The 27430-nt window shown below is 43.9% G+C and overlaps 1 protein-coding gene across 1 annotated transcript in view; it reads left to right on the top strand.

The window, feature by feature from the left end:
• Window positions 1-3515: 3515 nt before the first annotated feature.
• The window catches only part of LOC103019059 (core histone macro-H2A.2), a 55215-nt gene continuing 31300 nt past the window's right edge, over window positions 3516-27430 (top strand). Inside the window, exons 1-2 of the mRNA XM_007167743.3 lie at window positions 3516-3868; window positions 23006-23237. Of these exons, the coding sequence (XP_007167805.2) occupies window positions 23066-23237 (172 nt within the window). The 5' untranslated portion in view covers window positions 3516-3868; window positions 23006-23065. The remainder of the gene's footprint in view (window positions 3869-23005; window positions 23238-27430) is intronic.

The raw sequence follows: 27430 nt of genomic DNA, 5'->3' as shown, positions 1-27430 counted from the left end.
ATTTATTCACTTCCATAAATTATTAAGATCTGAAAGCCACCAGTTCAGATCAAGGAAATAAATGTTTAACATTAATCATGTGCACTATTCAAAATATAACAACAGGAAAGACTAAGCATTTTTCTAGCTAATAAAAAATTTTAAAGTCAGATTGCCTAATATTTTCCAGGCTATAAGGTACATTTAGAAGCTGTGTTTATTTCTTAGAATAGTGGGGTACTGTTTAGCTTGGTGCTTTGTGGGCATTCATAACCTCAGGCTCCCAAGTTGCTATTTAGAGTTATGCCAGTTGGTGCCTTGATGGAATTAATACGCCGTCTAGAATTGCCTAACTTACATTCAAAGAAGAGCTTAAACCAATGATTTCCATCTGTTTTTATGACACTCCCAGGGAATCTCAGGTTACTTCAAAGGAGATCAGAATTCTCAAATGAAATTAATCTGGACATATAAATCTTATACTCATATACTTATATATGTCAGATATAAATATATGCCTACATGCCATAGTCTTTTAGAAGAGGATGAGGTCAGGAAATTAATAGGGTAATTGCAAAGCAAGATCTCAGAAGGGTAAAATGATCACGAATTATAATAAGTGTCATAAACCAGATTAGAACTAATCATGGAAAATAAACACCCACTCAATTCACACAACATCATAAATTTGGATTATGAAAAAGTAAAAAGGTTTTGGGGGGCAGAATCAAAGCTATTTTTAAAATAGATGAGTTTGTGGATGAATTACTAGTAGATCCAACAGAATATGAATCTGGTTGCATGGCTAATTCATATGTTTTCATCTCTAAATCATGCTACATGCCTGTCTCTAAGCAAAGAAGCAGTTCATCCTGCATCTCAATAAAATGTTTATGAGACATCCTTGTCGCTAATGGAGTCAACTCACAATCAATATGTTTATTCATAATATCATGCACACATACAGGTCAAGGGTTAAGAAAATATTTTCATTGCAATGGTAATCAACCAAACCTACTGTAATCAGCTTTCCACTGACTCCTTGAGGATATGTATTGGGAATGGTCAAGAGACTTTCGACCTTGTGACCAATCACAAAATTCCTTTGCTTAAAGCAAACGCACACCCCGACCACAGTAACAGTGAATTAAGAATATGAGCGTGCCACTTCCTAACTGTAGCTATGGGCAACTTTCTCACCCACTCGCTGCCTCAGTTTCTACACCTGTAAAAAGGAGAAAATACTGCCCACCCCATAGAGTTGTTGTCAGGATTAAATGAGTTAGTAATGGTAAAGCACAATGTACACAGTAAGCATTCCATAAGTGTAAGCTCTTATTATCAGTATTTATTATTCACCTTGTCAGAGGCTCCCTGAGCTGGAGGCCACCGCAGAACTCGAGATTCCTGATGAACTTATAATCATGTTGACTACTTCAAATGTATTTTAACTATACAATATTATCTCAGTGTTAAATTTCTGTTCATGTGCTAAGTGTTCAATATTAAATATAGATAATTTAACTAGATCTGCATATCAGGTTGCATATTTGTCCCTTATACCTCCTGAACACCAGATATTTTCCTATCACATAAAGGGTTTGACCAAGTGAACTCTGTGATCTCTTCTATTCCAAGAACCAGAGTATTATGAAGCTGACATTCCCTTGATTCTCTGAATTTCAACTACATCATCTATTTGAAGGAACCAACCAGTATGAAAGGGGAAAAATTCTGACTAGTAAATTTCTTAGACCCAGCCTTTCTCAGGAAGAGCATATAACAAAATGTTAGGATGAAATGAGTTACATAAAATCCACATAAAAATGACCATGAGTACCATTTTTATTGGGAAGTTACAGGGAGAATGTGAATCTAATATATATTGATGAATTATTCAACTCTATCTCAGTCAGCCTGGCTGATTGGGTCACAGGGTAGGAAGATTTTTCAAGAACTCCCAGAAGACTCCTGAGCCCTCTTGAATGTTGGCCTGGAGGTTATTTCTGATCTAGAATGGGCATCAGAAATCTATATAAGAAGGGAGATAGGCGCTTCCTCTAAGAAGGGGAAATCAAAACCATTATGAGATGCCCCAGGGGATCATTTAAAACCGTATAAATATATGTCTTGGGAAAAGAGGACTTCATCCTGACTAGATTGCTGACCTGGAAAGTGCCTGCAAAGACAAAGGACAGGACTTCCCTGGCGGTCCATTGGTTAAGATGCCACGCTTCCAATGCAGGGGGCGCGGGTTTAATCCCTGGTTGGGGAACTAAGATCCCACATGCCATGCAGTAAGGCCAAAAAAAAAAAAAAAAAAGACAAAGAACAGTGAGGTCATACACAGAGAGGGTAAAAAGAGTAGGAAGGCGAGTGAAGGAAGTCCCAATGAACGGAGACCTTTGGGCCCAGGAGACTTTGAGAAGCCGTATGAGATTTAAACAGAGAGGTTTATTTGTACCTTTACCCATAATCTTTTGGAAAGTCAACTGATTGCTCAGAAAACACTTTGACATGCACCCAGTCTAACGTGCCATCTACTAATTCCATCAACAGCCCTGATTAACTAGTATAAATCCAGAGTGGAGTGGACTTAGTCTATTGGAGGCTTTTAGTCACCCCAAGTTTCCCCATTGCCTAAACATTTATAAGTTTATAGGCGTAAATACACATAATATTGCCAAATGGAAGAGGCTTTGAAATGCATCTATTTGGCCAATGCTGGAGAACTGTGTTTTCCTGTGGGTTTATCTTTTGTGAAGACATCAAAAATTTGCCTCTCCTTTTGTTAGTCCTTTGACTCACTGAGCAGGAGATCAGAGGAAGCATGGATGGCCCATAGCAAGTTAGCATTTCCCGCTGAAATCAACAAATTCCTTTGACTCACCCCAGCCATGAAGCCCTGGCCAACATCTAGAGTTACAAAGGACAGCACTGGCTTCCAGTAGAACAGAGCAACTACTAACCCCATTTTCACACCTGATATTGTCCACCACACCCCTATAAAAATATTTTTTCCAGAAACTAATAGAAATCCTTAAAACAATAGCCTCGTGCTAGTCTTAATACCCCCTGAGATTACAAACTAACACACTGTAAAGCCACTGAATTAAAAATTATGTCCATGCACACAGTCTTACCCATGAAAACAAACATCTGCTACTCCAAAGAATATGCAACGCTGGATTCTGTCTTAATTTATAAAAGGCTAAAATGCAGGCATGGATATAAATTCTCAGTTGTCGTGGCTATGGCCACCCTATGCTATGCTATCGTCCCAGTGGTGGACACAATCGTTAATGTATTTATTATTATTTCAGGACACGAGACCATCGAAGGTGGCATTTTTTCCCTTTCACCTTCTAAGGCTCTCCCTAGAACTGCCGGATGAACGCCCACGCCGCCTTCTTCCACCAAAGGTGGATCCTGCTAACAGGAGACTCTGGATCGTGACCATAGCGCCTCTGTCCCCAGCTCTGGGGAAAGCCTCATCTTAGCAAGTGGCCCTCAGCGTACCCAGCGGATCCGCCAGCGACGCGGAGGCCGCGCGGTTTCATCATTAATGCTCCTGAAGGACAATAGCTCATCAAGCCCCACCGAAAGCCCAGGACCCGTCGCGGAGCCTGGGCTGGCGGGGGATGAGGCTGAGCGACTCCTCCTAGAGGTGGTTATGTGGAGAAGGAGCAATCCCTTCTCCCTCCTCCTCCTCCCCCCGCTACTATCCGCGGCCCGGAGAACTGCCGCTTGCCGCCATTGACACGCACAGATAGAACCCAAAGAAAGGCAAAGAGTCCTGCCCGGCAACGGCGCCGCGCGGGCCGAACCTGCGCCCTGGGAGCGGCGCGCGAAGGGCACCGGGCGCCCAGAGCAGGCGGCACAGCACCAGGTGAGCCCGCCATGGCGGTGGCATTATTGTTCAGGGGGCTTCGGGGTCTGGAAACAAAACGCGCCGCGGGGGCAGTGCAGGGGCTGGAGAGAACCCCTGCCCCTCCTCACCGCCCAGCCCCTGCGGGCGCTCCCCAGAGAGCCGACCCTCCCCGCAAAAAAAAAAAAAAAAAAAAGAAAGAAAGAAAAGAAAGAAAGAAAGACAAATTAATAAATCAAGCTGCCCAACTTGCCTCCTCAGGAAATAAAGGGGGAGGGGGTTTGCTAAAGAAGCGGTAAAATTCCTGTGGCCGGCGAGGAGCCGGGGGCATCTTGGGCGTTGAGGGAGGGAGGAGGGATGCGGGGTCCAGACGCGAGCCCCGGGCGAGGCTGTCCCGAGGGAGCGGAGGGCTCCTGGAGATGCGGCGTTGGGGGCGCAGAGGGGGAGAAGGGAGGCGCCCGGCCGCCGAGGGGGACTGGTCCGGGGCGGTGGTCTGCGCAGGGGCCGAGAGAGCCCGGGCAGGGCCGCTCTGGGGGCCTCAGAGGGTGCCCAGGTCGGGTGCCGGCTGCTCCGGGTTGACAATGGAAGGGGCGCGGAGGCGCCGGGAGGCGGGAAGGGACCGGGGTCCGGGGGTGGGCCGCGCCGGAGAAGGTCAGGCCGGGGACGCGGGCGGCGGAGGCGAGGGTCGGGGGCTGCTGCACGGTGAGCGGGGCGCCGCGGGCGGCTGTGAGTCCCCAGCCGGCGCGGAGGAGGGTTCGGGGCCGGGCACTCCCCTCTGGTTCCCTTTCCGGGGCGCCCGGTGCGGACGCGCGCTGAGCTTTCCCGGGGAAATGGCGGCCCCTCCGCCGCTCGCTTGGGCAGTCCCGGGTTCCCGCTTTGCGCGGGAAAGAATAGTAATAATAATCGGAGGGGGGGAGGAATAAAAGTAAAGAGGCTGCGACGCAGGAAAGGGCTGCGCCGGCCGCCAGATTCGGGGCGAATCGCGTGCTGGGCGCAGCGGGCGGGGACCAGCCATGCTTCCCCGGGCGCCTAGCCCGCTCTCCGGGAGCACCCTAGTTCCAGCCTCGCCCGCCTCCTGAATCGCGCCCACGGATGTCTTTTCCCGCCATTCCTCCTGGGGGCGCCCTCCGCTCCTGCCCTCTTTGTTCCACACAACGGTGGCCAAAAGGGCACTGAGCCCCCAAAGGGCCAAATGCGCCTCCTCCTCCAGTAGTTTCCAGACGCTGATCATTCTTGGCCAAAAATGGGCCACAGCGGGCTTGATTTAGGCCCGGTCACTGCTAGGTTTATTGGCAACGGCCCCAGGGTGGGAGAAGGGATGAAAGGGGCGAAAAGAGATGAGCCGAGAAACCAAAGCGCGGGTCCATGTCTGGTTAAGGGAGTGCAGCGGGGACCACAGCCCCAAGGCCCTGATGGTAAAGTAAGGGCAGTTTGGGTTTTCCAACAGCGCTAATGAACTGAGGTGTATGGTCCAGCCTCAGGGGGCCATTCCCCAATCGGTCCAGCACGGCAAATGGTTTCCTCACTTCTCATTTGTTTGCGTCGAAATGCGATTGTACCCTCACTGGGCTGCGCAGTTACTATTGAAACGGTTCAGTAGGTGAGAGAAAAGGAAACATTATTAAGAGCGAACATGTGTCTTCCTTTATGTTTCTTATTTAGGAGCAGTTCTTTTGTGAAACACAAACCAAGCTACACGTAATTCTCAGTTCTTTCATATTTAGCTGAAAGTTATCTCTTACCCCTTTGGAAAACTCTTCTTATTTTCAAATAAATGTTCAGAGCGCCAAAATTTGGGACTACACTCGTGCATTTTTAGAATTGCTTTAGCCCAAGATTATCATATAAATAAATATTGGCCTGGAGGAAGTGTTTCTCTTGAATCACGTAATTCACACCTTTAAAACCCGTATTCCCTGTATCCAAATTTCCTTATGCCCAGTTCTTCACTCCAGTTTTTCCTACCCTGTCACAGTTCCTCCTCACCTGGATCCATTTATTGCCATGCTTTAGACATTATTAATGGTTTCCTCTATTTCAAAACTCTATAAAAGAATTTACCTTCTTAGATCCAGAATGTTCCAAAGATTGTGACCCTTCTCCTTCACCATTCCATCTTCTGTCTAGTTCCCAGGGATTCTGAGGCGCCTTTGGTCTGCTGTTTCCCAGTGGGTGGGACACGCTGCTAGCTATTGTCTGAGATAACCAGGTCTGTTTTCACTGCCCCCTGCCAGCAAGGCAGGAGAGAATCCTGTCTTAGGCAACTTTAAATGAAAGATATCTGTAACTTGTTCAGCGGGAGGAATATGCAAAAAAAATCAACCAACTTTCTTAGAATGTTTTTCATTCTCAAAGTTAGATGCTGTCTTGGTAAATGCTTTTGAAAAGTGTGTACTGCCCAGAGATGAACGAAAAACGTATGGTTAGAGATCATTCAACAGGTGTTTATGGAGCACCAATTTTTAAATCCCTCTGGATGGGGGAAGAAACGCAAATATGAGGAGATCATGGGCCCTGCTCTCAGAGAGCTTACACCCCCAAACCTAGGAAATAAAATATATAGGAAGGTAAAAGAAGGGGAAAAGTGATTAAGATTGGCAAGCTAGTAGGAAAACGGGTACTTTTATATACTGCTGACAGGTGTGTAAATTAATATAGCCAACTGGGAGGGCAGTTTGGCACTGTTAAAATTAATAATGTTCACATTCTGTGTGACCCAGCAATTCCATTTCTTGGTAGGTACCCTAGAGAAGCAGGCAGGCATGTACACAGATTATGTGATTCCCTTCCATGGCAGAGTTTTGGTAATTCTGAAATTGAAAACAACCCTAATGGCCATCAATAGAGAATGGCTAAATAAACTCTGGTACATCTTCTGGGAAATTAGGAAGCAGTTAAAAACAATGAAGTAAGTCTATATATTACTAAGAAAGGTCATCGAGATGCATTATTAACGAAAAAAGCAAATTACCAAACAATATTTGTTGAATGGTACCATTTTTGTAAAAACAAAATAAAACTGTGAATTTCTATAAGTAAAAATGGATAGGAGAGGTGTAGAACAAGACACCCACTAAAAGAAACAAGAATTAGATGCATTGTGGAGGACTTTAATCATATTAATCATACCCATCCATAACCGTTGTTATAATATTTGAAATTTTACAACTTGGATTAATTTATATGTTGCTTGGATAACTAAACACAATTAATTTAAAAGTGATTGATAATGTGGAATAAAAGCCATAATTAAAATGCTATGACAGTTTTTAAAGGAAGAAGAGAATTCTAAGCTGGATGGGAAGCCTTGGGCGAGGCTTCACAGGGAATGTAGCAGGATTTGGAGGGAAAGGGGAAGAGGAGACAAGGCAGGCAGAAGGAAGTCTGATGCAGACACCAGGCTCTAGCTAGCACCTCCTCTTTGCTCAGCAGGATGATGTGCATTCCCTCGCAGGCTGAGTCCTGGCCTGCCTTGCCCAAGTTCAGGCTGGGGAGTGAACTAAATGAACAGGTCACAGTTGCTTTCATCACTATGATTCTATGAATATCTTAAGTTAGATTTAGAAGGAAAAAATGAGGACATGAGTTCTAACAATGGTATTGGAAGGTGGTATTTTAAAAAAGAATGTAATGGAAACATGAGAATGGGGAATTGGTTTTCCCCTAGATGCACAATGGTATGCATATTGGGAATTAGGTTGGAGGAAAAAGTGTTTGAGAAGATAATTCATCCCCCCCCCAAATATTACAAAAGGAACTCCAAAGTACTTTCAAAACAAATATTTAAGGTTGGTTTCACTTATTCATTCACTCATTTAAGGAATATTTTTTGAATGTCAAATGTGTATATAATACTATGCTGGGTGCCAGTGGGGATGAAACATACAACAAAGTATAAGAGAAACAGCCCCAGACCCGGGTTCCAGAAGTGGGGGTGAGGGGACTGGGTCTGGTCTCACCCAGTCCCCGTGTAGCCATGGACAAGTCGTTCAATGACCACAACCCCTCGCTTTTATTGTGGCTAAAATTGGGCAGGAGTGGTCTAAATGACTCGTCACTCAGGTCCTTTTCAGTCTTAGATTATGATTTTGTGAAATCCTATGGGTCTAACATTGCGATAATTGTGGGTTCCCAGGCAGACGGAAGGTGGGGAATATGGGATTAGAACAAGAGGGGCCCAAAGTGCCCAGCCTTGAGAAAAACAAAAGTATTTGCTGTAGAGTATGTGGCTCTTAGTGTTTTCCCAGGACTATTTCTTTTCCACCCCTTTACATTGCCTCCTAAGATCAATGAGAGAAGCAGAAAGACATCACTGAGTTTTAAACCTCATGTTATACACAAATCCAGCACTATAGTATTATAATAGTCACTTTTGAATTAAAATGTTAGCCTGCATTCTGTGAAAATAGTCTCTAAAACTTTCTTTTGTGGAAATAAGTCATAGTAGCTAATGTTTACTAAATGCCTTACTGCTTGCCAGGTACTGTTCCAAGCGCTTCAAAGGTATCAACGCTTATCATTCTTACAACAGCCCTATAGGTAGGCACGGTTGTTATACCCATCTTACAGAAGAGAAGAGAGAGGTTAAAACGTGCCCAAGGTCACCACACAACCGGTGGGTGGTAGATTTAGGACTCCCGCCCAGGCAGCCTCACTCCACAGCCCCACATCCTCATGTGCATGTGGCGGAACAGGAGGTGCTGGCGTTCCAGTGATTCTCAGATTATGTTCATTTTAACATTAGTGTATGCAGATTTTCTTTTTAAACTCCTGTTTGCATCACTGTTTTACGTATGTCAATAAAAGATAAAGAGCATCAGATTCAGCCACATCACACTGTACTTTAAACTGTCTCGTCAAGAAGTATTAAATAAGATAAATTTGCTGGTTTCTCTGAAGCCTTTATTGTTCATTTATCCATCTCACCATCCATCATACTTTGCCCAATTTATTTGACTGGCATTGCCAATTTGGACTTGGAATGGAGTAAGTAATTCAAGTCAAAATTCCCATGCTTTGACAGAACATGTGTGGAAACAGGCGTACGACCACCAGCCTTGTACAGGGACGTTTATTTCAGCTGATTCTGTGACGCCACAAGAATAAGCTACAGTGACCGTATTGTTTAGGTCAAAATTGCAATACATGGTCTGACCAAAGGTTTGGAGGTCGTTTCTGAATATGAGAGGTAGTCTTGATGATATAGTTTTGATGCCTAAATGTGGGTTATTTCCATGACAACAGGACAAAAATATAACAAAATGAAGTCAAACTTTTCCAGGAAATCCCAGGCCCTGTGTTCACTGGCCTGGCAGCAGTAATGGTTCATACACAGAACTGCATAACTTGTACTTTTGCTGCCTTCACTGCTCAATAAAACCATTACAGTAAATAGTGGTGGTAGACTATGAAAACGTAAATTCCAATAGCTCATACCATACACAACATAAACTTTTAGATCAGACAATACTTCACTGGGTTCCCCACCAGAGTGCTATACTTCCAAATTGACCAGTTTTCCAGAATTTCAATGAGGTGGTCATCATTGTCCCCTTGCTTCTAAACTGGATTTTCACCTCTGCTGTTCTTTAGTAAACAATGTCGATCATTGTCTTGGGGTGGAGAAGAGGCAGGCCATAAACAAAGTAAAGCAGTTTTTCAGGCGCACTTTTTCTTTTCTGTTGTTATCATGAGCGATGAAATAGTGACTTTGAAGGAAAGATCACCGGCATGTGATTTAATTCTACCTGATTGTTCCATCTCTATGAACGAAGTAACAGATGGAGGGTCGGGGCTCAGGAGGAGTGACATTTTGAGCATCTTCCTACAGTAGCAGCAACTTTTAGGTCAGAAAGGACCTCAGAGGTCACCTGGCGCCATGGTTCTCCAGTGGAGCGCCACAGGGCGCAGAGGCCCAAAGCGGGAAAGGGTGGGGACCAAGCCATCAAGCTTCCCAGGCCTTCCCCACTCCAGCCGGCGTAACTCCCCCTCCTTCTGTGTGTTATACATACTAGAGCTTCTGAAAGGCTTTGCTTGAGCAAAAGGAAGGTTCTGAAAAGTCAGCTGATTTGCCTAAGGGCCGCAGCTGGTCTATGCAGAACTGGATCCCCCCCTTCTCCGTCCACTGTACCTTCCATTCTCCCACCATGATGCACCCTACAGAGGCTGGCCGTCGCCCTTACCTGGTGCAGGTGATACAACATGCACCCTCACAGCTCTGACCAGGGAGCAACAGTGCCTGTCACCAGCACAGAACACTGCAGCTGAAGCAACAGCCCCCCAGCCACTGGTCCCCACAGTGCAGCCCCTGCCTTAGCACTGACAGTAAGGAAAACAGGGTGGGGAGGGGCAGGCAGGGGGAGGGATGGAGGAAGAGCGGTTCCGGGCAGCTGCCTCTGCTCAGCACACAGTCTGCTCTGGCTTTGAGAGCCCACAACTGGCCCAGCAGTCACGGATGTCTCTGGGAGCCCCTGGTGGGTCAGGCAGCCCCAGGGGCTGCAGCCCACCCACTCACTGGTACTGGTCCACTCACCCACTGCCAAAGGGAGCTGCCACATCCCCTCGCCCTCCCTGAGCAGGTCATCTTGGTTCAAAGCTAGTCCCCTGCTCAGGGCAGCAAGACAGATCACTGTAAAACAATACACCTCACTATTAATTTGAAACTATTCGATTTTAAGGAAACAGGATAGCTTGTCCACTGTTCCGATTTGTTAATTCTCAAAAGAGCAAAAAGACGAAAGCCGGCTGGACCCAGTGGACAGTTTTGTTTTTATTATGTTTTCTGTGAATAAATAGATTCAGGAAGGCAAACCGGTTCATTTTCTTCTGGGGTGCGTTGCTAACTCAGAAACAAAGAGAGCTCAAAGTACTTTTTTTTTTTTTTTTTTTTTTTAAGGATTTTCTTTTTTTAATTAATTAATTTATTTATTTTTGTCTGTATTGGGTCTTCGGTTCGTGCGAGGGCTTTCTCCAGTTGCGGCAAGCGGGGGCCACTCTTCACCGCGGTGCGGGGACCGCTCTTCATCGCGGTGCGCGGGCCTTTCTCCATCGCGGCCCCTCCCGTCGCGGGGCACAGGCTCCAGACGCGCAGGCTCAGCAATTGTGGCTCACGGGCCCAGCTGCTCCGCGGCATGTGGGATCTTCCCAGACCAGGGCTCGAACCCGTGTCCCCTGCATTAGCAGGCAGATTCCCAACCACTGCGCCACCAGGGAAGCCCTCAAAGTACTTTTATTCATTCATTTATATTAATTTCTCATCCAACTAGTACCATAGGTGGCCAAATATATTTATATTAGAAAATAACATAAGGCTAATAACAAAGGAGCAAAAACAAAAACGGAGCAAAAACAAAACAAAGCAAAACAAAACTTAGCTCTGGTTCAACAAAGACAAAACGTCTTAAAAAGTCAGCATGTACTGCAGTAGCAGCAGATATCCTAAATCTACGCCACGTCTGCTCCATCCATCCCGCGCTCTGCTCCCCACCCCTTCTAGAGTGCCCCAGATGGCCACATATCCTCTGCCTCTGAATTATAAAGAATGTGCTGGCAGTTGAGTTTCCCGCCAGATTATTCCAGGACAGGACTTGAAATGCTTTTTTAAAAGGGAATGATTTGTAATCCAATAGTATAATTTAAATAAATTGAGTTAACGCTTGGTTCTAACGTTCATGGTTGGTTAACTTGATTAATTTGATCCGAGTGTCATTTCAATGAAATTGCATTTGATACAGCTCTTTACGTTATAAATTGTTAATGTGCTTTAACATATATGACAATAAGATTATTGACTCTTCTCATTCACTTAAACGTGGCCGTGGAAGAAAATGATTTGCAAAGTATTACTTGTGCAATAATGATTTGCCCTTGGAGTTCATAAATGGAACTGTAATAGAGCAAGTGATTTAGCTGGGACTACTGAAAATGGTTTTCACAGCTATAAAATAATACTAATAAACTTCTATTATTTTAATACAGTATTTAGGGTAACACACCAAAATATGTTAGAATTTTATCAGGTAGGAGGCTAAGAGACTTTTTTCATACCCTTTAAAAATATATTTCTACATATAGTTAATATAATTATATTGAATTCCCTTATGTCCTACCTAGTTTTATTTCATCTCATTTTATTCTCCCAAAGGATAGTTTTGAACTGACAAAGTAAAGATGCTTCATTGCAGAACTACTTTATTTTTTTCATAAATATTTACAATATAAAATATTCTGAAGCACAATACTACAGATTAGGGAAGTATCATGGGAACTAAAAATGAATAAATTGAATAAATTTCAGCAATTTTAAAATGAATCTATTAGGGGGTGACACTATGAATTTCATGTTTATGAACCTTACAGAAAACATTTAAAGTTTTTTAAATTAATTTTCATCATTAAAAAGCTATAAGACCTCTTAGTTTTAGATTTAAAATAATGTATATATGAAAGTATTTTGATTTATATACTTCTCAAGGGAATGATCTCAAAAGAGTATATGTATACATATAGCTGATTCTCTTCGTTGTACAGCAGAAACTAACACAGCTATGTAAAGCAATTATACTCCAATTAAAAAATAAATAAAATAAGCTGTTTTGAAATTCTAGATCCTTCGTCACGGTGGTTCATCAGCCCAACCAAACTTCACCTGTGACACACTGGCCTATAATTATTGCTCCAGATCTCAAGTGTTGACTGCTCTCTCTTTTTAAAAGACACTTTGCAAAAGCTTGGCGGCAGAAAAAATGGTCATTTAAATCAGGATTGCTGATGGCTGCTAACGGACCATCTTGCCAGTTGGCTACTTTGCCTTGTTCCTCTTCAGTTTGCATATAATAAAAACTTCAAGAAGTTGTTTGAGGCATAAAAATTAGTTTACTCTTTATCAGCTGTTTTTGCTTGAGTAAGAACTTATTTAAATTAAAGGAAGATAGTGGTCTAAAGAAACCAGATTATTTTGTCTTTTCATGAAGGCAATCAGTGTATTAAGTTTGCTGTTTCTCACCAAGAGCAATTCATTGAATAAGGGCAAATACTTAGGATGTTTCCTTTCTTTCTTCACCTCCCATCTGGGATTACAGTGTAGTTTTAAATATTGTTTATAGGAATCCCATATGCTATAATTATGCAAATACAGACACACTGAGGGTCTGATTCTATTAGTGAGTCTTATACAGTCTCTTGATATGAAATTTTATATTTCTCAATTATCTCAGGACCAGTTAGTTTCCAGTGACTCACCTGGTGATGAAAGTAATCTAAATTTTTCAATGTGACATTCTTACTCAATTACAAAACACCTGAACTTTTCCTTTCACTAGTGTACTTACTAGGCTAATTCCCGAATGATGTTTGTTAAGATGTTAAATTAAAGTCACACTTTTGGTTTCCAGTTCTAAATAATGGACTCTGAGCACATGAGCTTTCCTTCTCTAGAGCCCACAGAAATAACGGTAAAAACTTACAAAGAAAATAAACACTTCACAACAAAGGGGCAGGGGCTGGTGATGGTCATCAGCAAATGGGAGAGTTCAGCAAATTTCAGCAGATTTCTTTCTATGACTGAAAGTACATAGGAACATGTGGATGGCATTGCAGGAAGAGCCACAGCTAAGAATAAAAGCAGGAGGGAGCTGCCCTGAAGGTGGGCAGGATGAAAAATGGAGAGTCATTGAAGGTCTGTCTCCAGAACAGCCAGGTGAATTGGCCTCTCTCCCTCCCCTACTCCTAGTAGAGCTTCTGCAAATCTGGCATTTATCCTCCAAACTAATGGTCTGAGGTTTCTTCTCTAAAGAAATTGAACAACTACAGGGCAGGTCTAGAATTTGGAGGATGGGTATGGCTCTACCAAGTAAACCTCCCTCATTCTGGCATTTGGGGGCTCTCAGTTCCTAACCAGGGACCCTAAGGTGATGCCTGCTAATTGGCATGCCCTTCACATGTACCCAGAGGTCCCAAACAGGAACCATGCCTACCAAACAGTATCTGAGGAAAGCTTTTCTATCCTATTTGCCTGTAATAAGCAACTTTGTCTTTCATTCTTAAATATGAATGCATGACCAAAGATCACCAGACATGTAAGGAAAGCCAACATGAAAAAGATGAAAATAAATAAATAGGACAACTGACTGGATAAAATAATTTAGAGAAAGAAGATGATGTAAACACATCCCAACTAGTTTCAGAGAGATTGGAAGACATGGTGCATTCATAAAAGAACAGGATGCTATGAAAAAAAACCAATCAGAGAACAAGAAGAATGTTCGGAAATTAACAATATGATTACCAAAATAAAAATTAAAAAGACTGAGAAACGGAAGGAAAAGATTAAGGGACTTGTGACTTCCCTGGCGGTCCAGTGGTTGGGACTTCGCCTTCCAGTGCAGGGAGTGCGGGTTCGATCCCTGGTCAGGGAGCTAAGATCCCACATGCCTTGCGCCAAAAAACCAAAACATTAAAAAAAAAAAAAGAAAACCCAGGAGCAATATTGTAACAGATTCAATAAAGACTTTAAAAATGGTCCATATCAAAAAAAAAATCCTTTAAAAAAAGGGTTAAGAGACTTGGGGGAGCAATCTAGGAGATCCAAGACCTGGTTTACAGGCATCCCACTAAGAGACAAGTAAAGGGAGAAGTGGGAGAAATTAAGAGATGGGAGGAAATAATCAAATACATGACAGGAAAAAAGTTCCAGGAGTTATGAATAGTCTTCAAATTGAACAGGCTTATCATCAAGTGCTGACACCTAGATACATCCTTGTGAAATTTTAGAACATACAGAGAAAATTTTAAAGCTTGGGAGATGGGCGCTACCCAACTTCTCTGTAACACCGGATGCCAAAAATGATGGATCAATGGCTTCAAAACGTTGAAGCAAAATGATTTTGATGCTAGCAATTTTGACGCTAGAAACTCCACCAAATAATAATCCAAAGATTGTTCAATAAAGACAATTCCATTTGTGTACGAAAACAAAATTTACTTCTCAGTACTGTCTCTGAAGAGATACATGAGGCAGATAAACGGAAAACAAGGGAGAAAGCCAAGAAAGAAGAAGCCAAGGCATCAGGGATGAGCTGGGAAAGATGACCACTGGGTAAAAGAACCACTCCACACTGGAGCCCAGCTCAGAGGGCTTCAGGAACAAAGTCTCTGGGAAAAAAGTGCCCCCTGCAAAGAGCAGTGTGACTGAGAAGCTGGGTGACTTTTAGAATATGGTAAAGGCACATTTCTCTTTCGTCAACAAGAACAGAGAAAAAGTACAGTCAACCCTCATTATTCACAGATTCCATATTTGCGAACTTGCCTACTCACTGAAATTTATTTGTAACCCCAAATCAATACTCGCGGCGCTTTTGTGGTCTTTCAAAGACAGGCACAGAGCAGAAAACACTGACTCATCCACTGCACACCTTACCCGCTGAGGTCAAACAAGGCCACACTCTACCTTCCTGTTTCATCTCCCACCCTGCATACGAGGGTCTTTTTCATGGTCTATTTAGTGCCACGTTTTTCACATTTTTGTGCTTTCTGTTAGTGATTTCACTGTATAAAATGGCCCCCAAGTGTAGTCTTGAAGTGCTGTCTAGTGTTCCTAAACGCAAGGAGGCTGAGCTGTGCCTTATGTAGAAAATATGTGTGTTAGATAAGCTGTATTCAAGCAAGAGTTATTGTGCTGCTGGCCGTGAGCTCAATGTTAATGAATCAACAATTCATATTAAATAAGGTGTCGTTAAAAGAAACATACATCAAACAAGGTTTTGTACTGATCCATTGATGAAAAAGTTGTGATCAGAGGCTGACAGCAACCTAACCCTGTTTCCCCAGGAACAATTGTTCACTACTCACTAATTTAGTGTCCTGCCTACTTTATAGAACAGAACCACTGCACATAACAAGGATCAATTGTAGTTACATGCATACCTCATTTTACTGCACTTCACAGATATTGCTTTTTTTTACAAATTGAAGATTTGTGGCACCCCTGCCTTGAGCAAGTCTACCGGCGCCATTTTCCCAACAGCATTTGCTCACTTTATGTCTCTGTGTTACATTTTGGTAATTCTCACAATATTTCAGACTTTTTCATTATTATATTTGTTATAGTGATCTGTGATCAGTTGGTCTTTGATGTTACTATTTTAGTTGTTTTGGCATTTTTTTAGCAATAAAGTATTTTTTAATTAAGGTATGTACGTTGTTTTTTTAGACACACTGCTATTGCATGCTTAATAGACCACAGTATAGTGAAAACATAACTTTTCTATGTGCCGGGAAACCAAAAAATTGATGTGACTCACTTTATTGGGGTGTTCTAGAGCTGCACCCACAGTATCTCCGAGGTACGCTCGTAGTAACTTGGGCGCGTGGGGGAGGCTTTACGAGAAAGACATGATCCAAATGTGAAGCCAAGTAAAATGTGGAATGACGTTGAACAACATGTTTTCAGAACCAAGAGACTCCACTTCTTGATACTAAGACACAAGGGTCCTAGTGTTGGACCACAGAAATGTGAAGCTAACATCCCACTTGATTCTTAAGGGAACAAGAGTTACAGAGTCTTCATCATATAAATGCTGTTCATTGGCATTTAACTTTCAAAATTATACCTACGGACAAAACGCAGGAGATTTCGTTATGTGATTACAGAGCAAAATAGAAATGTGATAAATCGGGATAGTGGAAAGTATAGAAGACAGAGGTGGAAGTATGGAGGTAAAGTCGGGAGGAGAGGACCAGGGAAAGATTGGGGCCCATACATCCTCATTTTACATGACAATGGCTTAGGAGACAGTCCCTAAAGTTGGTGGAATCGGAAATGGAGATTGAAGTGTATTATTTAAAGTTTTCGGGAATTCCCTGGCGGTCCAGTGGTTAGGACTCCGTGCTTTCACTGCCGGGGCCTGGGTTCAATCCCTGGTCAGGGAACTAAGATCCCTCAAGCCGTGTGGCACGGCCAAAAATGTATAGATAAATAAATGAATAAAAATACAGTTTTCAAGGCAATCAATGGAGGAAATAAAATAATAAAGTTCTTTACCTTTTTTCTTTGTTTTACTGTGTGCAAGTATTAGATTTAAAGATAAATTCAAAATTTTAAATAACTTCTTTAGCTTTCTTGTTTTCCTTGCTTTAGGGTGGCCCTGAGCAAGTCATAATTATGTTTCAGCTTGTACAGATTCACAGAGAACTTAGGGTCTCAGCCATTTTTTCACAGAGCCCTTAAGCCAGAAGAAATGCCTTCCATTCCATTTATTAAGTGGTTTGGTCTCAACAACCTAATAAGTATTTCTGTCCTGACAATTTAGTAGCTCTTTGAAAAAATAATAACACATGAATTAGAAGAACAAAGAACATTTGCATCCTGTTCTTAAATAACCACGATGAATTACAAAGAGGGTGTGTACACCTGTTGGACATTACACGACTTCTCACACCTTGGAATCAGATTGGACACTGCCACTCTCATTTTCTGTTCCACACTGATTTTCACCCAGCACTTGCTTTTAATCACAACAGCCAAAAATTCAGCATTGCAAAAGATATGGCATCACCAAAAAGAAAACAGCACACACACACACACACACACACAAAATAGTACAATCTACCCTGAACCTCTGGTGGAACCACAATGAACTAGTAGTTGTGGAGGCCAACAGGTTGACTATCACTGTATTTCACTTGAAAGCTTAAACATTAGCTGTTGTGGGACTTCCCTGGTGGCGCAGTGCTTAAGAATCCGCCTGCCAATGCAGGGGACACAGGTTTGAGCCCTGGTCCGGGAAGATGCCACATGCCGCGGAGCAACTAAGCCTACGCGCCACAACTATTGAGCCTGCGCTCTAGAGCCCGTGTGCCACAACTACTGAAGCCCGTGTGCCACAACTACTGAGCCTGCGTGCCTAGAGCCCGTGCTCTGCAACAAGAGAAGCCACTGAATGAGAAACCCGCGCACCGCAACGAAGAGTAGCCCCCGCTCGCCGCAACTAGAGAAAGCCTGTGCACAGCAACGAAGACCCAATGCAGCCAAAAATAAATAAATAAATAAATTTATTTAAAAAACAAACAAACAAACAAAAAAAACATTAGCTGTTGTGTCCCGGGGTCCCTTGGCACACAGTTTGGAAACCATGGCTCTAGCATCTGTTTAAAACTTTATTATGAGCTGTCATGCAAGTTCATTGGAAAATATTTGAGAACAGAGGCCATGTATATTCCACAACATCTAATGTCATTTCTTGTTCAATAATAAATGCTCCATAAATACTGTCTTTCATTGAATCTCTGATGTCACAGATTGCAAGATGCATACGGATTTCTAGTAAAATGTTTTTTTAAAAAGGCACATCATAAAATCAATGAAATACAATAGTTATTTAAATAGGCTAGTGTGAGTTTATTGTCCATGTCTGAGTCAGTGCCGCAATTTAATATTTACCCTTGTGATACCTGTAAAATCTAACTCATTGGTGTTCTTATGGGCTTAAAAAGCAAACATGAAAACAAATCCTAAAACAACAGAGTCCCATACTTCCCCAGCACACACAAAACCAGTGGTGTTCTCCCAACTGCCGTGCTCCCGGAGGTGAAAGGAGTAAGCAGGCAACACTGCATTCTCCTTGCTTCTTCCCTGAGTTTTATTCTCCTGCCCCACCCCCCAACTTAACATGCTTCAAACTCTTCTGTTCACTTTGAGAGTAATTATGAGACTTTATACTGTGGTCATACCTTGGTCGTTCAGATGTGGAAGGACAGGTACGATGCAGATCTAGGTTGTGTCTGGTCTGCTTCCCAGTTCCTCTCACATCCTCCACGTAGTGTGTGTAACCACTGGAAGAGCTGCATCCAGCCATATTCTTTCTTCGAACCTATAAACAAACGTCATGTACTATAGTCCTTAAGCTCTGCCTAATTAAAACAAAACTTGTTTTCGAGCAGAAGGTAAATAAATGTAAACATTTAAGTGTTAGTCTGATGGAAACAGATTTCACATTGCAATAGTTCTCTTTCGATGAGTGGCCCTCCACGGAGATTCAAATTCACAGGAAGTAGATAAACACGCATTCAAGTTTTTAAACTCCTGACTTCCCAAGACTGCATAGAGTCAGGGGAGGCCTAGAAAAGAAGGAAGTTAGAGGTTATCACTTCTCACCACTGCAGGCAGAGTCCAGCGCAGGCTTGGGGGCTGGGGGATTTAGAAAGTAGGGTCTTCTCTCTAGTGGGCTGAGGAGGCTCAACACTTCCTTCCATCTGTGGGTTCCGGCAGGTATGACCTGTCAGCTCCCGTGAGCCTCCTCTCTACTTCCTCTAAGGATTCCTGGAGGTGGTCTGATTCTTACAATGTGCAGGGGCCTCCCAGCCCTCGGGGCCAGGAATTAGGCACCTGGCTGCTTAAACTTAGCATGATGTCTGAAAATTTTACCAGAGGGGGACCCCTTCCAGGGCCCTAAAGTAGGCTCTTGTCTAACCCTCAGAAGTGAATTGTCTGAGGAGACACACCTACTGACAGAACAAAAGGCTTTATTGGAAAGGGGCGCCTGGGCAGAGAGCAGCAGGGTAAGGGAACCCAGGAGAACTGCTCTGCCACGTGGCTCGCAGTCTCAGGGTTTATGATGGTGGTGGAGTTAGTTTTCTGGGTTGTCTCTGGCCAGTCATCTTGCTTGTGCCCATACTTGATCTGACTCAGGGTCCTCCCTGGTGGCACTTGCATCTCCCGGCGAAGATGGATTCCAGCGTGAGGGTTCCTGGGAGGTTGGCAGGACATATCGTGCTCCTAATCAGGACCTTCTGTTATGAGACAACCTATGCAAGCGGTTATTATTGTGCCTGGCCAGGATGAGTGGTTTTGGTCACTGGTTCCCTATCAAAAAGATGGGTCCCCAAACACAAAGAACTCTCTAGTCCTATTGAAGCACATGCAACAGTCAATCTCACAATTAGACTTCAAATGGCGCTGCATCCCCAGCTCTAAGGCCCTAACCTAGAGGAAAGTCTGGAAGCCAAAGAAGGAAAGTCTCGTTACAAAGTGCTGTGTTTGGGGTGATCCCTACATTTTATAATAGTCAGCTCGTATGTTTCTATTTGCTCTAACCCTGACTTTCCTTTCCTTTCCTATTTTATCTTCATGAATGTGTTAGGCATCAATCCCCTACAGTCCCCTGTTTTTCTTCTACTGCCAGTCCTTATTTCCAAGTTTTAGGGCAATTTGTGACTCCACTTGACTGATACTGGGAAAGTCCCTGGGTGGCTTTATCCTGCACACCTAGTCATCCCCTGTCTGTTTTCATTTGAGAAAAATGTATTGGGGGGTGGGGGGGAATGAAGGGGTCCTGCTTTGTGGTGTTTGTGCTCCGTGCATTTTTCTCTCTGTAGGAGAGATTATGACCATCCAGCACATCGTACGGTATCCACAGAGCATGTCCATCCTGTGATGGGCTTTTCAGGTGGTTTCCTCGGCAACCAGACCTACTAATCCTCCCCCTCCCCCCACTCATCAGTAACTAATAATCGGTTTAGTGGAGTCACCAATACTAACACATCTTTATGCACCTGCACAGACTCTTAACTCTTCAGAAATCATTTCTTAAAGAGACTGAGCTTCTTTTCCAGAACCATTTGAAAGTGCATTTCCAAAGACTGGAATGTTTAAGACCAGAGGGACCGTCAGGATCACTCAGTCACCTCCCTGTTTTACAGATGAGGCCCACTCGAATGACACACACAGCTCCCATAGCTAGTCATGTAGAAGTGGGACCACACCCAGGGATTCCTCCCTGGTCCCAGGCTGTTTCCACTACACCAGGGGCCACCCCCATTCTGAACGCCACCAGTGGGTAGCCAGCATGTGCCATGTAACTGTCCCTGAGAACAGGGACTGTTTAACATTGCTTTCGTGTTCCCTGTCCCCTGGGACAGCACTGACTACCAGCAGGTACTCTGTACACTCATCGATGCCTGACCTAAGTTGCTTCAACATGAATTGATGGTTATAATCCTAATATGCAGCTACCTGCCTCGTCACAGAGAGGATAGCTGTAAGTGGATTTATGAGAGTTTGCAGCAGAAGCAGAGAAATGTGGAAGTTCTAAAAAAGGTGATACTGTTTTATCGCTGTGCCTTACTGGGAAAGAGATAATGCTCTCGGGCTATTTGCTCATCTTTGCTTGTACTTAACTTTGATGAATACCTACATCTCTTGGTGGCAAAACGACACATAAAATAGGAGTGTAGTAAGTACATACGAGCATACAAAAAGAATGTATGTGAAGTATATAGTAAAATGCCTCAAACTCACGTCATTTACCTCAGAGATAAGAGGGTGTTGAGAATGGGATTTGTTGCTAAATTCCATAGTTCTTATATAAAACTCCTCAGTCATACAGAGTTATTGGATACTTTAGAAAATTGAACTCTATGTTCAATCTTCCATCCAGATTAAAGAAATCCCAGGTTTGTATCTTTCATATTAGCCATGCATTTATTTAGCACTTTCTTCCATCATATTCGTACCCACTTTCTTAGGCCTTTTCCTTGCCATCTTGGCTGTTAGTAAGTAAACTAACTGAGCCAAAATTTAAGACGGCTGCCTCAACAGATAGAACCAATTTCAATTTATTTTTGGCCTTCTCATTTTCCATCCCCAAAGAAAATGGCCACTGAGAATGATGTTGCCCTTGGGCCAGAGAGCTTTGATTCATTAACATTTTTTCCTAGAAAATTTTTGTTTCCTTTTCTTTGGTTCTGCTTGTTTGTAATTTGCTTTTACTTATTCTGGCTTATGTTCCTTTTTTGGTTACGGTACTCCCTCCACCAACAGGTTTAGCTCTATTACAATTCTCTTAATTAGTTTTAGCCTTACAAAGGCTTTTTCAGAAGTATATAATTATTTTATCTTCGCACAAAAGATAGCTTCCTAAAATAACACAGAATCATATACGTGTCTCTTGGTGCACCGTACTGAAGTCACCTCTTCGTGCTGATTCTGAAGTTTCTCCCCAAAATCAACCTGGATTCCCCATTCTAAGGAGCAAAAGCTTGGGTTGCATTATGGCTTTTAATTTGCTGTGTTACTCTACATTAGCATAGTCAATAAAACTGCCTCTTCTGGCATGTTTCTGTTTTTAAGAATGCTACAGGGGGAAGGGATAAATTGGAAGATTGGGATTGACATATATGCACTACTATATATATAATAGATAACTAATAAGGACCTACTGTATAGCACAGGGAACTCTACTCAATACTCTGTAATGGCCTATATGGGAAAAAAATCAAAAAACGAGTGGATATATGTATATGTATAACTGATTCACTTTGCTGTACACCTGAAACTAACACAACATTGTAAATCAACTATACTCCAATAAAAATTTTTTTTAAAAGTACTACGTTATTAGGGAATTTAGAAAAGTGCTTCCATCTGAGAAGTGTACATCAGCTCTGAGTTGTGGGTCAAAGCTAACCATTATGATAGCCATGGCCATATTAACTTTGTACTATTTATTAAAAGAGGCAGAAGCAAATCAGGGCAAAGAGGAACCATATTAGTTTTCTTGTTGCTGCTGTAACAAGTTATCCCCCAAATTTAGTGGCTGAAAACAGTACAAATTTATTCTCTTACAGTTCTGGAGGTCAGAAGTCCAAAATCATTTTCAGTGGGCTAAAGTGAAGGTGTCAGCAGGGCTGGTTCCTTCCGGAGGCTAAGAGGGGAGAATCCATTTCCTGCTGTCATCCTGTCACCACTCTCATCTCCTCCCTCCATCTTATAAGGACCCTTGCAGTTACATTAGGCCCACCCAGATAATCCAGGATAATCTTCCCCACCAGAGCATCCTTAGCTTAATCACATCTCCAAAGTCTCTTCTGCCATGTAAGTAGCATATTCACAGGTTCTGGGGATGTTGAAGTGGACCTCTTTGGAGGTTGACCGCAGGACCATGGCCTCTCCTACAGAGGCTGGGCTGGATGGGAGTGGGGGGAGTTGTTCATGGGTGGGCCTGCCAACCCCCAGCTCCCCATTTGCAGCACCCTGCGGTGGCAGCCAGGTCTGGACTGCCTCCCCGGGGCCATCAGGCATGTCACACGAGCTCTGTGGCCGCACCACGGTTCCCAAGCTGTAGGCCAGTCACCCTTCCTTACCTTGCCACCTTTCCTTTCCAGCATTGAGTTAGTGCCGGGAGGCCACCGTGTCAAGCAAGCTGAGAGCAAAACTAAGGCAAGATGTCGGGCCGGAGCGGGAAGAAGAAAATGTCCAAGCTGTCGCGTTCGGCCAGGGCCGGGGTCATCTTCCCGGTGGGGAGGCTGATGCGGTACCTGAAGAAAGGGACGTTCAAGTACCGGATAAGCGTGGGTGCTCCCGTCTACATGGCCGCGGTCATCGAATACCTGGCAGGTAACGTGAACACGCAGGGCAGGTAACCCGCTCCCACATCTCACCTTCCCCTCGGCCCCTGCACACAGGCTGGGCAGGGAAGCCTTGATTCGCCAGTGGCTGTCTCAAGGCCGCTGTGCGCGGTAATGGGGTTTCAGTTTGCCTGCTTGGCTAAAACCAACTCCTGCAGGCTTTAGGGAAGAGCACATAAGGGCAGAGGATCAACATGGAAGGAAGAGAATCCACAAGAAAGTGTCTTTTCTAGACCAGCCCCAAGAAAGGTGTGTCTTGCTGGAGACGAATGTAATACGTAAATTGCTAGGTTCCCACAAAAGACAAACTATGGGGAAGATAGGGGCTTGTAACAGGGGCCTTCGCTTTTACTTCACGGTCCTCACTAAACCTCAGTTCTCCTGCTGTACTGAACCTAGGACTCAACGTCCATAAATAATGTTGAGCCCAGCTTTGAAAGCGTCTTCAGTCGGTTCCATGAAGCCGACAACGTTTTAATTGTTCTCTCCTTTACAGAGGTGGTTCTCTGTCTACAAATACATAGGAAATAGTTTCCCATGTTCATTGTTAAAATTATTTTTTTTTACTGAAAGATGACATTTTTGTTGTGTGTGTTCTTTATCTATTTGAGGAACCTTACATTTAGCTTTTTTGTTGTTGTTCTGGAGGTTGGAGAGGTTGACTGGAGTGCTCTGAAAGTCAAACCAATCAAGTGTGATAGGGCAGTGCTTTTCAAAGTGGGGATCACTCCAGGGATCTTGTTGACAAGGTCAAGGGTAGGGTAGGACCTGAGACTCTGCATTTCTAACGCACTGCTGTGACGTGATGCTCATGCTGCTGGTCCAGAGGCCACTCAGAGGAGCAAGGTTTTAGCCAGTCTTTCAGCAGCAGGTCTGAAGGCCTGGGGGATGCTTTTCTAAAACGCACGTTCCTGGCTGCATTTTAAACCCAGGAATCTGATGGAAAAAAATCTCCTGGCTTGGAGGGAGAGGAGGGACTTTGAAAACGGTGACTGAAGCTTTAAAACAAGCTTTAGGTCTGTATCACCCACTGATACTGGAAGACCCTGAGTAACCCAGAGATTCCACAGCCTCCAAGCGGGGAGCCAGGATACCCTGATGTCCTTCAACCCTGAGCTGTGCACTTTCTGCTTCACTACACTGCCCCATTCTAATGTTTGTATAATCAAAATAATTAGTAGTTCCTGTGCCTCCACTTGGCAAAAGTCTAAACTGTGCATAATACAATAGAACAAAATTTGGCCTTTTCAAATTTTGTTGACTGGTGACTCTGTTCTTTGGTTCAGAAGTGTTTGATGAAAAAGCTTATGTTTTCCTTTTCATTCATTCAACAAATATTTGTCGAGCATCTACCTGTCAGTGCACACAGTAAGTCCTTAGACTCTTCCCTGCTAATAGCATTGGGCCATTTATATGATTTTTCATCTATCTTCAGTTAGAGCCACCAGACCTCATAGCAATGCATACTATAGCCTGAATGTCACACTCTGGACTTCAAGCCAGCACATCCGTTAAAGATCGATAGTGTCTCTCAAAGTAGAATGTCACCCATTTTCTCATAGTCTTTCATTCACTCAACAAACATTTATTGAACACCTACTATGTGCCAGGTGTTGTTCTAGGTGCCGAGGATACGGCAGAGACCAAGACAGACAGGAGTCCCTGCCTTCAAGCAGAATGCATTCTGAAGGGAGAAACAGCAAACAAATGAGTGAAGTGTATGTGGTCCAGCGGATGGTGTTAAGTGCTCGGGGATGAATAAAGCAGGAAAGGAGTTAGGCTTGGGCTACTTCCAGGAAGTGGGGAGCTGAGGGGAGGCCCCACTGAGGGGCTGGCATCTGAAGGAGGCCAGGGAGTGGGCATGTGGATGTCTGGACAGAGGGAAGCAGGTGCTGGGGGTGTCCAAGGAGCAGCAATGGGGACAGAGGGCTGGGGCTGAGGGAGGGAACTTGGACTGTAAATGAGGCCTGAGGGAGCGTGGCTGGTGGGGGCAGAAGAGCTTGTCACGGGAGCTCTGGAGGGTTTTGAGCAGATGTGCAAGACCCTGCCTGTGGGGAGGGGGGTACAAGGCGGAGTCAGGGAAAGCAGCAGGAAGGCAGTTGCAGAGATCCAGGTGAGAGATGTGAGGTTGGAGAGTAGGCAGTGAGGCTTCCGAGGAGTGGTCAGAGTACTGAGATATCTTTAAGGCTAAGTCAACAGGATCTGCTGACGGGTTGGACATGAAGTGTGAGAGAAGAGACGAGGAGCACCTGGAAGGGTGCTGCTGCCAATAACGCTCCTTCCCCAGAGCCAGTCCCAGCCTCCAGCACCGTCCTGAGTCAAATGGAGAAGACGAAGCGGGTCTTCTGAGGCCCAGAACTGTCTTCCCAGTGTCCTTTCCTTCCCTTCCTTTTGTGCTTTTTCCTCCCCTCCAAACTCAGGCTGGAGTTGACAGCAGGGGCTTAGATGTCAGCTTAAATCTGATTTATCAATTTACCAGCTCTGTTACCTTGGGCTAATTTCCTTAACCTCTCTGAGCTTTGGGTGTTTCCAGAGCTAATCTCATTTAACTCCATTAATGAGCCAATGTATGCAAAATGTCTGGTGCATAGGATGCACTCAATAAATGGTAATTCTCCTCTCTCTTCTATTAAGAGCTGATGAAATCATTCAGGGCAAAGTGTAATGAGTAACTCTGTTAAGGTGGTATATTTGGGGGCTGTATTGCATTTTAATGAGACAAGGAGTTTAAGCCAAAGGAATGAATCATTATTGCAGGCCATTGCTGAGTAAGGAAAGAGGGGATTTTTGTTAGTTGTTTTGTTTTGTTTTGGAAGGGGGCATGAATTGATTTTGTTTAGGGAAGAGAGTTCAAAGTGTGAAAGCCTCCTGTCACCCTTGAAATGACCTTGAACATTCACAACAACAATATTGACTGAGTTTCTCCTTTGCATCAGGCCTTAAAGATACAACGGAAAACAGACAGATGTAGTCCTGCCTTCCCTGGGTTTACATTCTAGCAGAGTTGACTAGCATTAAACACAACACAATAAGATGACATTCATGTGGATAGGGAGGCCAGAGGAGCTTTGAGAAGCAGGGGGAGGTTGCCTAATATAAAGCAAGGGCTGTTAAGACCTAACCAGGGGTGTAAAGCAATTATACTCCAATAAAGATGTTAAAAAAATAAAATAAAATAAAAATAAAAAAGACCTAACCAGGGGGACTTCCCTGGTGGTCCAGTGGCTAAGAATCTGCCTTCCAGTGCAGGGGACTCAGGTTCGATCCCTGGTCAGGGAACTAAGATCTCACATGCCATGGGGCAACTAAGCCCGTGGGCCACAACTAGAGAGCCTGCATGCCGCAACTACAGAACCCATGCACCCTGAAGCCCACGCACCAAAATGAAGAGCCCGCGCACCGTATCGAAACATCCCGGGTGCCACAACTAAGACCCGACACGGCCAAAAATAAATATTTTTAAAAATTGGAAACCGAAGTTTAAAAACAAAAGACCTAACCAGGGCTTCCCTGGTGGCGCAGTGGTTAAGAATCCGCCTGCCAATGCAGGGGACACGGGTTCGAGCCCTGGTCCGGGAAGATCCCACATGCCGCAGAGCAACTAAGCCCATGTGCCACAACTACTGAGCCTGCGCTCTAGAGCCCGCGAGCCACAACTACTGAGCCCACGCACCGCATCTACTGAAGCCTGTGCTCTAGAGCCCGTGCTCCACAACAAGAGAAGCCACCGCAGTGAGAAGTCCACACACCATAATGAAGAGTGCCCCCACTCGCTGCAACTAGAGAAAGCCCACGTGCAGCAACAAAGACCCAACACAGCCAAAAATAGTAAATAAAAATAAAATAAATTTAAAAAAACAGAAAACAAGACCTAACCAGGTTCTAATCCTGCTTTTTAACAAATTGATTGATTTAAAATCCTGATACCTGGGTCTTACCCCAGAGATTCTGGGGTACTTCTGGGCATCAGGATTTTTTAAAGCTTCCCCAAAAGATTCTGATGGGCAGCCAGGGTGGGGAATTGGTAGGAGTTGCCTAGATTCAGATGAGTTGATTATCAGTTTGGGGAGAAACAAGGGTGAAGATCTAAAGTTTAGAGGAAGTATGTGGCCCCTTCGAGAAACTGGAGGCATTTCTGTGTACCTGGAGCAGAGCTGGGAAATGGGAAGGGTGAGAGATGAG

This window comes from Balaenoptera acutorostrata, chromosome 16 (genome assembly GCF_949987535.1).
Source record: "Balaenoptera acutorostrata chromosome 16, mBalAcu1.1, whole genome shotgun sequence".
Classification (NCBI taxonomy): domain Eukaryota; kingdom Metazoa; phylum Chordata; class Mammalia; order Artiodactyla; family Balaenopteridae; genus Balaenoptera; species Balaenoptera acutorostrata.
This window is presented reverse-complemented; position numbering and strand designations above follow the sequence as displayed.